The 13,344-nt window shown below is 35.5% G+C and overlaps 1 protein-coding gene across 1 annotated transcript; it reads left to right on the top strand.

Annotated features, from left to right (window-relative positions):
• The first annotated feature begins 7,877 nt into the window (after positions 1 to 7,877).
• On the top strand, positions 7,878 to 10,175 carry LOC107807826 (transcription factor MYB92-like). Its single transcript, XM_016632267.2, has 3 exons — positions 7,878 to 8,051; positions 8,412 to 8,541; positions 8,849 to 10,175. The coding sequence occupies exons 1-3, from the start codon at positions 7,919 to 7,921 to the stop codon at positions 9,603 to 9,605; spliced, it is 1,020 nt and encodes a 339-aa protein (XP_016487753.1). The 5' UTR covers positions 7,878 to 7,918; the 3' UTR covers positions 9,606 to 10,175.
• The last annotated feature ends 3,169 nt before the right edge of the window (positions 10,176 to 13,344 follow it).

Raw genomic sequence — 13,344 nt, 5'->3', positions numbered from 1 at the left:
TGAGTATCAACAACTGGATGCAGACTGCCTCATCCAAGTTGTGCATTTTGACTACCACTGTAGAGGTTTAGTCGGTTCCCCCAGCTCCACAAGTGCCACAGTCGATAGAGGATACGCTCAAGGAGATACTTGATAACCAGAAGAAGATCCTCGATACTCAGGCTATGCTCTCAAAGGTAGTCGATTCACATAACAAGGCTCTAAAGGAGCTTGCTAAGGAGCATAAGAAGCTTCAGAAGACATAGGCCTCCAAGGAGTCTGTGAAGGGGCTGCGGGAAGATGTTGATAGATTGAAGGCAGACCAACTGCCTTTATACTTGTTGCTTGATGACCCAGTGCCAGCAGCTCACCCATAGCCGGAGCAGACACAGAGGCCTCTGAAAAGGAAGTTGATGATTCCTAGAGCCGATGATGCTATCATCCAGTTGGCGGACCCACCGAAGACTTCCTCCAGTCAGCCACAGGATGTACCAGTTCTTGAGCCCGTCCAGGTCCAGGCCCAGGCCCCAGTAGCAGAAGAGCAGACCATCGGGAACCATTCTGAGGTTCCCGAGCACATAGAGGACCCAGGGACCACCCATGATCCTATGCAGACAGACAGGGCTTAGGGAGTCTTTTATATCCCTTTTCTCTATCTTTTTGGTGCTTATTTAGACTAGTTGGCATTGGGGACAATGCCAGTTTTCATTTGAGGGGGTAGGCCCTACTATTCATTTGATGGATGACTGTATATATATTGATATATTTTTTTGCTTTCTTGATTTTTCATCTTTGGTCTGTATATAATTTGATATTTAGTTACATTTATCGCACTTTTATTTTGCTTTGGGTCTGTATATAAAGTTATATCACATTATACATATTCATCCCCGTCTATTGTATATTCGACAATTCCCCTCTTGTATATATTCATTTTATTTTTTTTGCAAACAATTTTCGTTTTCAGCTTTTTATTTGTGATTCATAGCTTTTTGTTTTCGAAGTTTGCAATAAGTCTTTGGTTTTCTTAATGCCACGGTTCTTTCCAAAGGTGGAGTTTTGTATGAACCGGGTGGCTCTTCCCAATGATGGATGGCGTGACAACCTTTTTAAGGGTTTGAGTCTGTTTTTCTTTTTGTTTTTAGTTGTTAGTAGTTAGTAGTTAAGGGTGCCTCAAGCAAAGTTTCACTTGGTCCTAACACATTTGCCTTTGATCTCATGGTCAAAAACAAATTGTTGTGTTTAGGATGGTGAAAGTCGTGACCTTGAGACTCCTGTGTTGACCGATAATCATCAAGTGGTTTTTCGGGACCATTGTATGCTCAAATCGTATCTAAGGTCGTTGTGGGCCCCCGACTCTATGTCTTTAGCGATCCCTTAGTTTGTGTGGTGAGTAATTGAATTGCAAATCCAAGTCCCTAGCCATTGGTCTAGAACTTTCCCTGAATATTTGTTGAGGCGAAATCCTAAGTGAATTTGACTTAAGTCATGATTATGGGCTCTCCTTGATCCAAATGATAGTTGAACAATTCCACAGCCTACCAATGATAAGATCCCTAATAAACCCTTTTGATCCTTAGACCTATTTCTTTCAAGAACCATGATATAAGCCTATACCCGTTCTAAAAGATACCCTCTCTTGTCACCCGATCTTTCTTTAGCACATGGCAAAAATATAAGTTTGGGGGGAGAGATGAGGATTGCAACAAAATGGTAAAAGGGCACAAAATGAAGAAAAGGAAAGGCAATGAAAAAGAAATAAAAGCAAAAAGGCAAAAAGAATGTTCAAAGTGAAAAAGAATAAAAAAGGATTCAAGTGAATGACTCAAAGAGTCAAGTGAATGGATGCCAAATGATTCAAAAGAAGTGCTTAAGGGAAAATGGAACCCACTTAGACCAAAATATTTCCTACCCTGAACCAAAAGCCTTCACAATGTCTCCACAAAAGTCCTATATGATCTTAGTTGAATGAAGCTTACATTAGTGGATACTCACATAAGGGGCAAGCATATGGTACTTAGAGCCGGACTTGTGACTTTTCTTGAGAGAGATGAGTGAATTTCCATTAACCTCGTTTTATGTTCCACTATTCTAAAGGTGAGGTTTGCTTAGGGAGAGTTGAGGATGTGTGAGTTTGGGTCCCACAATGACCAAAGTAATTGAAAGAGTTCCTTGATGTGTTGAGTCAACTCTTGATGCTCTTGTGTCGCACTTAATCCATGATGTTTCAAAGGTTAAATGTTGTTAATAACTCATGTGTGTTGAGGGCAATTGTTAGTCCCAATTGATACTAGTTGAGGTTGTTTTAGGACAGCTGAAAATTTCTTGGATTTTCCTTAAGGGGTGGGTCTTATTTTGTTTTCTTGAGGACAAGCAAAAGCTTAAGTTTGGGGGAGTTGATAATTAGGGATTTTGACGTATTTTATACTCCTTCTTGCTTACGCTTTGATTATAAATTCATACAAAATAGTCCACAAAGGCTCATAAGTTGTGCTTGATTGTAGGTTTGATCAACAAAGTGATAAGATGTCAAAGATCAGCTCAAAAGGAGTGAAACTTGCACAAGTACCAAAGCCAAGACAAACTCAGCAAAAACAGGCCTAGTGCGGCCATACTACACTTTGTGCGGTCCGCGCTAGGGAGATTTAGAGAGCTAGTATTTTAGGCATTAAGGAAGTGCGGCCGCAGAAGGTTTTGTGCGGTCCGCACTAAAGGCAATGCGGCCACACTACCATTTTGTGCGGTCCGCAGATCCAAGGTTCAAAGAGGGTGAAGTTGGAGCTTTCAAGCCTGTGCGGTCCATAGACCGCACTAGAAGCCTCCGCGGCTGCAGTCCATTCTGTGCGGTCCACGGAGCCTGAGTTCAGAGAGCCAAGATTTCAAGTTCAAGAGCCTACTGCGACAGCACACCATTTTGTGCAGTCCGCACTAAATCCGCAGGGGCAATTTTGTCCAGATTTTTCAGCTTAGTATAAATAGATCATTTTTCCATTTTTAGGGTATCAGATATTGTAATACAGTAGATGCGCTCGTGAGACGACTCTTCTTAGCCATTTTGGGCATTTTTACTTAGTTTTTATCATTGAATCTTTGTATTTAACTTAGCAATTAATTAATATGTGTTTATATTTATTTATATCTCTATTTTTCTCTTCAACCAAGAGTAGCTAGACACATTAGCTAGAGTTGTGGCTCAACCCTAGTGTGGGTAATTGATGAGTGTTGTGATTTAGGGCTAGATTGACTATGGGTGTTTGTTATTTGGGTCAATTCCATGGTTTAATTTATGAATTAGTGGTTGCAAACACTAGTTTGTGCTAAGTTGACTTGGGCTCTTCTTGATAAAGAGAGCCTAAGTCTCCTAAATTGACTCAACAACGAATTGGAATGGACTCAAGAGATTTGATAGTCCCAATTAAAGGGTTAAACCTCGAGAGAGTAATACCTGACTTGAACCCTAGTTGCTTGGGCAAATATGCATACCCAATTGGTCTTGAGAAAGTCAATTGGGTAAAATCACTCTTTCTACCGAGAGGTGTAGAGTGGGTAGTATCGGCAACAGTTATAATATATTCCCCAATCAGGTTAATCGTGCCTTAGATGCAATTACCCCAATTGACCACCTAGGCGGAAGTCACTACCCTAGTGCCTTTTAAACCATTAGATACAACTTGTAGCATTTTACTCTTAGCTTAATCTAGTTGCAATTATAATTTGTAGTTTGATAATCGTAGAATTATAAAGAAAACCCAAAAATGAATAGAAGTGCAATTTGGGACAATCACACAATCCTAAGCTAAATAGACACTCAATTCCATTCCTAGCTCTCTGTGAAAATCGATCCCGGCCCAAAATCAGGTAAAAGCTATTGCGACCCTCACTCGCTACTTATTAGTGGTGCGGAGTTGGCCGCGATCACACGCCGCAGCATGTTTTTTTATTTACGCCTGGATTTGGCTTATTATAGTGCTTGGGCTGAAGGATCCCCTCCGGAGCCTGCACCCCATATAGTGAGCGCAATGGATATTATATTTGGGATGGAGTTCCTTGGGCATGGAGCTTCCCTATATATTTATATTTCGGATGGAGTTCCCTAGGCATGGAGTTGCCATATACCTTTATATTTGGAATGGAGTTCCCTGGGCTGGATTGGCCCTATACAGTATTGAGAGACTGACTGTTAGTTGCTATTTATATTAAGGGATTGATCTTCCCAAGGTTGGACCTACCCCATACAGTACTATGTGATTGAGTATTCTGAGAGTGAGTACGCGAGGCTTCCAAGATAGTGATTGATTTATTTTTCTTGTATTGGGTTTATCTGTTGAACTTGAAAACATGCGTACATTTTTGTACTGTTATTTCTATATTGGACTGTATCTGTTGAGCTCGTCACTACTTTCAGCCCAAAGGTTAGTCTTGTTACTTATTGAGTACATTGGGTCGGTTTTACTCATACTACACTGTACACTTCGTGTGCAGATCCAGGTACTTCCGGATACGGTGGCTGCTAGATTTCAGAGATTTATCTGTTGGAGACTATCGAGGTAGCTTCTTGGCATCCGCAAACCTTGACTATCTCTTTCCTTTCAGTTATTCGCACTGTTATATATTTCTAAACAATGTTCTTTTATCAGTCAGACTGTGTTATCATTTAGATGCTCATGTACTCCGTGACACCGGATTTTTGGGAATGTATTGTATGGAGACTCAGTATTTGTATCATAAGTTGTGAGATTTTTTCTTAACTTTATTTATTATGTTTTCAACTTAAAAGAATTTTGTGATTTATTGAGGTTGCCAGCTTGTCTAGTATTGAGATAGGCGCCATCACGACGGGTGAGATTTTGGGTCGTAATATATTGATTCACGTGAACCCATATACATTAACCTAGATACGCCCATGTCTCTAACAAAGGCGACTATATATATATATACCCAGGGTTCGAAGCCGAGACCTCTCGTTGGAAGAATGAATACTTATCACTCCATCACAATCCTTATTGGTAAGTTAGTTAAGGTTTTCTCCTGGAAAGTAACACTTCAATTTTCATCCATATAAAGATTGCTTCTTCCACAAAGTTTCCTTGTCTGGTAGACCAACTTAATTTGCAAAGATAGCAGGGATTAGTTTAAAAGAGGAAGTGATGTAACTAGAAGAGAATTATTTAGTAAGAATTTCAACATTGTGTTACTGTCAGCTAAACAACTTATTTGCTTGCTGTATTGGGTTTTCACCCAATACTACATCTAAACTACTAAGATTTTGTATGACTCTAGTTGCCACGTACCTGTGTTCATTCCCATGCAAAAACTAGACATTCACATTATCTCGCATATTGTATACTCCATCAGAAAAGGATAGAACTTGTATATACAGATCGATAATATAATAAAAATTTAAACTGTAAATATTGGATTTTATTTCAACTTGAAAATGAGGATATACTGAGGTTATATTCTCATTTTGGACTGCTCATAATAAAGTCAACCCTATTAACTTTAACAGATATAATATTAATCACGTGGTTAGGTATATAAGAGATAATTTTTCTGGGCAACTTGCTTGTTAAACAAGAACCCTTTTCCCTTGATGTCTGAACCTAACCTATCTGTTTTCCCAATTTTGTGGATAGGCTCGTCCCTTGTCTTGGTGACAGTGTAAAATTATTTGATTATGATAAGGAATAAAACTAGAAAATTCAAATTTGGAAAGTGTAAATTAAAAGAAAATTAAATAATGTTTCACAAAAAAAATAACTAAATAATATTCACAAAGAAAATAAATAATTATGCAATTACCTTCCTTGTTACAAATGGCATTAATTTATTCAATTATTCCTAGTTACCATAATAATTCGACTAAAATTATCTTTTTTAACATTTAAAAATTACATTAAGAAAAACTCAATATCCTCTCCATCCCTTACCTTTACGTCTTGTCATCTCTGCAATATAGAGGACAATGAATAAGGGGACATGGACAATAAAAAGGTTCATGCCATGCGCATGGTTCAAGGAAGGGTATGACCAGGATTTATTGTACGCAAGAGACTATTTTCACTGTTCGAACTCCTGATCATATGACAGCAACTTTACCGATTAGGCCAAGAGTCCCCTTCTGAGTTTTGAATACCAGATGATTAAAAAATAGAAAAAGAAATTTAATTTGTCTGCTGGTGAAAACTTGAAGAGTTTGCTGCACCAACTTCCTTTCTAACCAAATCCCAGTAGGGGTCAAATAGGGTACAATCTGCTTCGGTTCTTGAGTTAATTTTTCTTTTTCTTTTTTGGTTTTCTCTTTTTCTAATGATAGTAACGGAGTAATAGAAAATAGTGTGTGAATTAGCGAAAGTTTCTTTTTTTTTTTGTCGTAAACTTGATTTTGTTTATTAATTAGGTTTTGATTATCAACACTTATTCTCTGGCTAAGCCACATGATCAGCTAATTAATTACTTATAGATTATAACGTGCCTCATGACTCCGTATTACCTGCAATGTGTACTCACATATATAGTTTTAGTTACATTCATTAATCAACTCCATAACCACTTCAAAACTATTAGAAAAATGATACTTCCTCCGGTCCACTTTAAGTGATTCGAGAGAGGGTGAGTGTGGCTCCCATGAACAACAAAATGCGGGAAGCGAGATTTAGATCGTTCGGGCACGTGCGGAGGAGGAGCCTAGATACCCCGGTTAGAAGGTGTGAACGGTTGGCTATGACAGGTACGAGAAGAGGTAGAGGGCGGCCTAAAAAGTATTGGGGCATATGATCAGATAGGACAATGGCGCAACTTCAGATTTCTAAGGACATGGCCCTGGACAGGGAGGTGTGGAGGTCGAGCATTAGGGTTGTAGGTTAATGGGTAGTTGAGCGTTTTTCCTTGTTGTTCCGGCTAGTCTAATAGTGTTTTGTCTAGGACTGCTAGCGTTTTTTGTTCATCACACTATTTTTATTTTTATTTTTATTTTTTATTATTAGCATAATTATTGTCCTTCCACTTATTTGTTGTCTCTTACGATACTGATACTATTTGTCTGGTTTCTATTGTTGTGACAGATCTTTTGTCTCTGAGCCGAGAGTTTCCCGGAAACAGCCTCTCTACTCCTCCGTGGTAGGGGTAAGGTCTGCGTACACTCTACCCTCCTCAGACCTTACTAGCGGGATTATTACTGGGTTGATGTTGTTGTTGTTGTTTTTGTGATGCACAGTATTTCATTTTTTCAGATATCAAAAAGTAATTTAATTTTTCTTTCCAAAGTTGCCTTTGGAGTAAAGAGCCTAGGAGTAGTTTGTTATATTTCCAATGAGCAAATTAAGGTTAATATGGTCAATTTCATTGTTAATTAATGCTAAAAGATGATTTTTTTAATATGTGTAAAAATGGCCAAAAAATCACTTAAAATGGACCGGAAAGAGTAATCCACACCAACTGTCTCTACCTCTTTAATTTGAGTCCCTCGGTGAAAATCCTACTTCTGCCACTGCATATATAAAGTTTATAGCACGAGCTAATTACATTCTATAAACTTGACAGTATAAAATATATTTTACATGTCACTTATAACGTAACTATAGGTAAATTGTTACAATAAACATGATAGCCTAGTACATATAGTCACTTGTTGTAACACGTTAAATTACACTAACAGCGTAAACATTGTTTACAGTTTTGGGGTATACAACTTAAGTCACTTGAATCTAAACAGAAATATGTAGTAGAGGGGTATGAATGACATTTCAATGATTGTATAAACAAATAATAAGCTCCCACGTAAGTCATGTTCCACTGGTTTTAATACAACATAATTAGGACAAAAGCAAAGAGTATTATATATAACAGTAGTCATCATATCAACTTTGAGTAGTTATATTTAGTAGGACTTGTAGAAGGCAACCAAATCATCAGAGGAAAATTAAACTGTAATTAGAAAATGGGAAGGTCTCCTAGCTCTGATGAAAATGGTCTAAAGAAAGGTCCTTGGACTCCTGAAGAAGATCAAAAACTCACCAATTATATCAATAAACATGGCCATGGCAGTTGGAGAGCCCTCCCTAAACTTGCAGGTATTTACACAATTTACAACATGATTTTTTGATTCCAAAATTCTTTCTCATATGATTAAAAAGGGCAGCTCGAGCTGTGGAAACAACCTCTTGTAAAAATGTACGGGGTCTCCCGCTCGGTGCACTAAGCTCCCGCGCTATATACGGGGTCTCCCGCTCATATGATTAAAAAGTGCAGCTCGGCGCACAAAGCTCCCGCTATGCACGGGGTTCGGGGAAGGGTCAGACCACAAGGGTCTATTGTACGCAGCCTTATCTTGATTTCTGTAAGAAGCTGTTTTCACGGCTCGAGTTCGTGACCTCCTGATTACATGTGATTAAAAGAAATAATATTCTTTTTGTTTTATGTTGCATTTCCAGGTCTTAATAGATGTGGAAAGAGTTGCAGATTGCGTTGGACTAATTATCTTAGGCCTGATATTAAAAGAGGCAAATTTTCTCAAGAAGAGGAACAAACAATTCTCAATCTCCATGCTGTTCTTGGCAACAAGTAATTATTTCACTTTCTTCTCCTTTTCTTTCTTTCTCAAAATTTGACTTTATATATATAGCTTGAAACTTTGGAAATTTTCTTTTCGGTTTTAACTTACATACACTAACAATATAACTTTTTTATATTATCAATGTATTTTAACCTGTTGCACCAGGTCGCACGTCTTATATATTTATCAAGTATTAATCTAATTTTTATGGGCAATTACCTATAAAAGAAACTTTTAATTAAGTGATTTAATATTGTAGAGTTTCTTTTACGTCAAAGTATAGAAGTTAAACTCTTTCTTTTTATCTTGTTCAAGGTGGTCTGCAATTGCAACTCATCTACCGGGGCGAACTGATAATGAAATCAAGAATTTCTGGAACACATATTTGAAGAAGAAGCTAATTCAGATGGGATATGATCCAATGACTCACAGACCTCGAACCGATATTTTTAACAGCTTACAACATCTTATAGCTTTGGCAAATTTGAAGGAATTGATGGAACATCAGTACTTGCAAAATCTCCTACAACCTCGTAATATCAGTTTCAATACGTCTATCCAAGATATTGAGGCTTACAATCTTTTAAATTCAATTTCTTCATTAAAAGATAGCCAATTCTTAGGCACTAACAACCATTTGGAAAATCACTTAATTTCTACACCTAATTCAAGTCTTCAAGCTATTCAAGATTTAATCCCTTTTTCACATTTGCCTGAATTACAAACCTCTTGTAGTTTCCAAAATTCATTAAACAAAGATAAGGTTCGACCTCAAAATACTGACTTTATTACTGTTCTGAACCATGGAGAAACATTATCACCTACTTCTCCATGGCTTCCTTCCTCTTTATCTTCTTCTCCTCCTCGTCCTTCGCTAACAAATGATTTGACAAGAAAAGAAAATTCATCAGAAGTGGTGATCTCATCTTGCTTATTGGAAGAGAGGAAACTTCCGGACTATCTTTTTCAATCAGATAGCGAGCGGTCACTCAGCAATGAAGGTGCTCCAACTTTTATCTGGCCTGACCTTCTCCTTGAAGACTCTTTTTTCCAAGATATTCCAAAGTTTTAAAATAGTAGTACCTCGAATAACCATGCCAGTTACTTGACTATTAGAGGAGAAACCATTGTTAGAAATGTTCACGTAAAAGCTCCTCTTTCATATGCAGGTATAGTGTATGGTCTAAATTGCTTGGAGTTTTAACTTTCGCAAACTTTTTTTCCATTTTTTGTACTTTACTATTTTGCCGTGCTATTTTTGGTTTTCCTAGACAGGATATACAATTTCCATTAGTATAGTGAGTCAAAGAATCAAAGCACAACCAATAAAACAGTAGTATATAAAAAATAGTCTCTCCGTTCCAATTTATGTGAACCTGGGCACGAAGTTTAAGAAAAAATGAAGACTTTTGGAATGTGTGGTCCTAAACAAGTCAAAAAGGGGCCCCAGAGTATTTGTGTGGTTATAAAAGCTTCTCATTAAGGGTAGAATTGTAAGTTTAAGCTAAATTGTTACTAAATTTAGAAAGGAGTTATTTTTTTTTTGGAACAGACCAAAAAGGAAATAAGTTCTGTACACAACTGTGAATGCATTGCTTCTTGGATATTATAGCTTATGTAATTTTCAATTACTTTTTCCCTCATTTTCTTTTTCTTTTTCTTTTTCGATATTTTTCAAACGAAATGTATTAAATAGTGAGTAATATCAATTGATATTCTTATAATGAAAGTACTGGTTTTGTTTATATACGGAAGGCAAGCCATGAATGATTTCTAAGCATACAAAAAGCTGCTGCATGCTAAAAAGAAGCACGTAAACTTTGAATTGCGCACAGAGTCGTAACCCGAATTTGAAGTTTATTGATTAATTTTGAACTTATTATCGAACTTATAGCTCGTTTAGTTACAAAGATTCGCAATTAAATATTTATATATTTAATGAAGTTATTCATATAAATACAATGTCAAAGTAAAAGCAACTGGATTCGTCCAAAACCCGTAGCTAATAATTGCACACTTTTATACCAACCAAACAAAGAAGTGCAGAATCCAAATTAAAGTAACTTAAGAGTAAGCAGTTTAGCTGTTCCTTTTTTTTTTTCTTTACTTGTTGGAAGATTTTGGAAATTCACTTTAATTATTTCTATATTCAAAGGACTACAAGGGAAAACCATAGACAAGAGAAAACAAAATTAAGAAAAAGAAAGAAGAAAACAAATAGATACTCCATAAGCATTCCCCATCAAGAAGATCTTTTATATGTTGGCCTCTCTTCTTTTTTTCATTAGTAGTAGGTTTATGAATTAATATTTTTTCAAAAAACTAAATTTTTTGAAGTATAAAAGGACAATTTTTCTAAAAAACTAGAAATAGAAAACTTCAAAATAGATTTGATCAATTTGAAGCAATGAAAATATTTTTGGTTTCCTATTAGAGGTAAAAATAAAATTACTCTCACTAGGTGTTAATCTGAAAAATATATTGGCTTAACCATGAAAGTTCCTTAAAACATAATAGTCACTTTGATTTTGATGTTTTAGATTTATTTTCCTAATTAAAAGTGTTAAAGAAAAATAATACAAGTAGAAAATAATACTCTAGCCGATATTCTCAATCAGATAAAAAGACTTGATCCTTTATAAACTATATTGTTTATAGAATAATATTTATAGTAAATAGATTTATATGAAGTAAATATATATATATATATGTGTGTGTGTATGTGTATATATATGTGTGTGTATGTATAAATATATCTATTAGAAGAAGTCGATTACGCCAAATACTATTAATAACTTTGCATCTACGAAAGTTAAGAAAATACCCTTCAAATAAATATATTTAAAAAATAATTAAGGTCTTTCATCAAGGTTTGACTTTAGGCCTAGCCGTCCCTAGTATTAACAGAGACTCCATGATAATTAGCATATTCTTTCTGGTCCCTTCAGTGTTTGGAATTTTATCGTCAACTAGAAATCATCAACCAAAAGAAAAGTAGTGGGATCGGGGGGTAGAGTTGACTATAGCAATAAAGTCAAAAAGGATGATGTAAAACGATTCTCAATTATGGGGGTGGGGTGGGGAGTTGGGGGGGGAATAACTTGGAATTCATTCATTTTTTATTTTTTTAATGTCTTTATCAAATGATTTGGGATGGATAGATACAACATAATTCATGATTCAGACTTCTATGAAAAGACTGAACAGAAACACATGTGAAAATTACCTTTGGTGCCCAGTTATTTTCTCAGTGAGTAGGTGGACTTCACTTTCTTTTCTACCAAGAGATTGACTATCCCAATCAAGCGAAAATTAACATAATGTTTATATTTTTCTACTGCATAAAGTTCTAGAACTAGGAAGATTATTAAAATGAGTCCAATTGTTTGAGTTAGTGTGTACAAGTGATCTAAGATTATATTTTTCGACAAATAAAAGTAGTATCATCATTTGATTAAAGTCAAGATCTTGGTCTTTCTTGTCAAAAATAAATTTTAAGGAATTGATTGGAAATTAAAAAACAAAAAAATTGAGTGATTTTACTAGAGATAACAAAATATTATCCTATTAGGTTTGCAGTAGAATGTGAGTGACCATCCATTGTTACTGCCAAGGCATGAAATTAACGTTAATGACTTAATTCTCGCTCACCATCAGAACTAAAGCTCTCTAGATCTCCCTTTCAATATGAACTCTGATTTACAGTATCTAGGGTGTTCGTCGGTCGATATGGTATGGTAATTAAATATTTGGGTTAATATTTTCGGTATTCGATATTCGGTTTTTTATATTTTTATACTAATACTATACCTAATTCCCTTTCGGTTTCGGTGTCAGTTTCGATTTATTTGGTCCAATAACTTTGATTTGTTCGGCTTAAATATTAATGATAGCATTAATCTCCCAAAGTCACTATCTCGACTCCCGAAGTGAAAATAGCACGGGCTAGCCAGTTTTCGCACTGATAATTGAAAAATAGCCAGTGTTTGCAAAGTCATTAAAAAATAGCCACTATTTTGCTGCAACACGAAAAGTTTCAACATAATATACTGGAGATTGGAGCACCTGTGTATGAACTTCCAGCATATTATGCTAGACCAGTATATTATGCTGGAAGTCCAGTATATTGTGCTGGAATATTTTTCATATTTTGAACAATATTTTTCAGATTTATCTTTACATGAAAAATGGCTAAATTTCAATTACTTTTGAAACGATGGCTATTTTTCAATTATCACTTGTAAATTTGGCTAGAATTTCACCCACTCTCGAAACAACAAAGTGAAAAAACATTCCCACACCCATAGAACTAAAAATGATGATTGATATATGTAGAGAAAACCTCTATTAATTGGTCATTCAATTATTAAACAATCCACACTTAAAAAAGAGAAGAGCAAAAGGAACCCTAAAGACGTTAATCTTCTTATAATCTAAGTATTTTACCTTTTTTGTTATTGTTAATTTTTTTATGGATAATTATATGTTGTTATCTTTAAAAGTAGCAGGCAAATGTACTTTAATCTCAGCTTCTCTGAATGTTTAATTCAAACGTAATCGTAAATATGCAAAAGTTGAAATAAGATTATCATTGCTTACATGAGAAATGATTAAATATCTCACACTATTTTATTACCATTATCCACAATTTATTAACAACTAAACAAAGATAAAAAATATTATAACTATAGGTATTTGGTAGAATTCCTTCCAAATATACAAATCCAAACAAAATCAAAATTTACGGAAACTTAAATTTTCACAAGAATAGGTGAAATTGAGAAAAATTCAAAAAGAGAGAAACAATTATA

The sequence above is a fragment of the Nicotiana tabacum genome, chromosome 11 (assembly GCF_000715075.1).
Source record: "Nicotiana tabacum cultivar K326 chromosome 11, ASM71507v2, whole genome shotgun sequence".
In the NCBI taxonomy this organism is placed as follows: domain Eukaryota; kingdom Viridiplantae; phylum Streptophyta; class Magnoliopsida; order Solanales; family Solanaceae; genus Nicotiana; species Nicotiana tabacum.
This window is presented reverse-complemented; position numbering and strand designations above follow the sequence as displayed.

Bases quoted from the DNA above. Each gene is read 5' to 3' on its own strand.
- LOC107807826 (XM_016632267.2), top strand. From the start codon at position 7,919: ATGGGAAGGTCTCCTAGCTCTGATGAAAATGGTCTAAAGAAAGGTCCT. The intron at 8,052-8,411 runs GTATTTACACAA...TTGCATTTCCAG, and splicing joins AGCCCTCCCTAAACTTGCAG to GTCTTAATAGATGTGGAAAG. The intron at 8,542-8,848 runs GTAATTATTTCA...ATCTTGTTCAAG, and splicing joins CATGCTGTTCTTGGCAACAA to GTGGTCTGCAATTGCAACTC.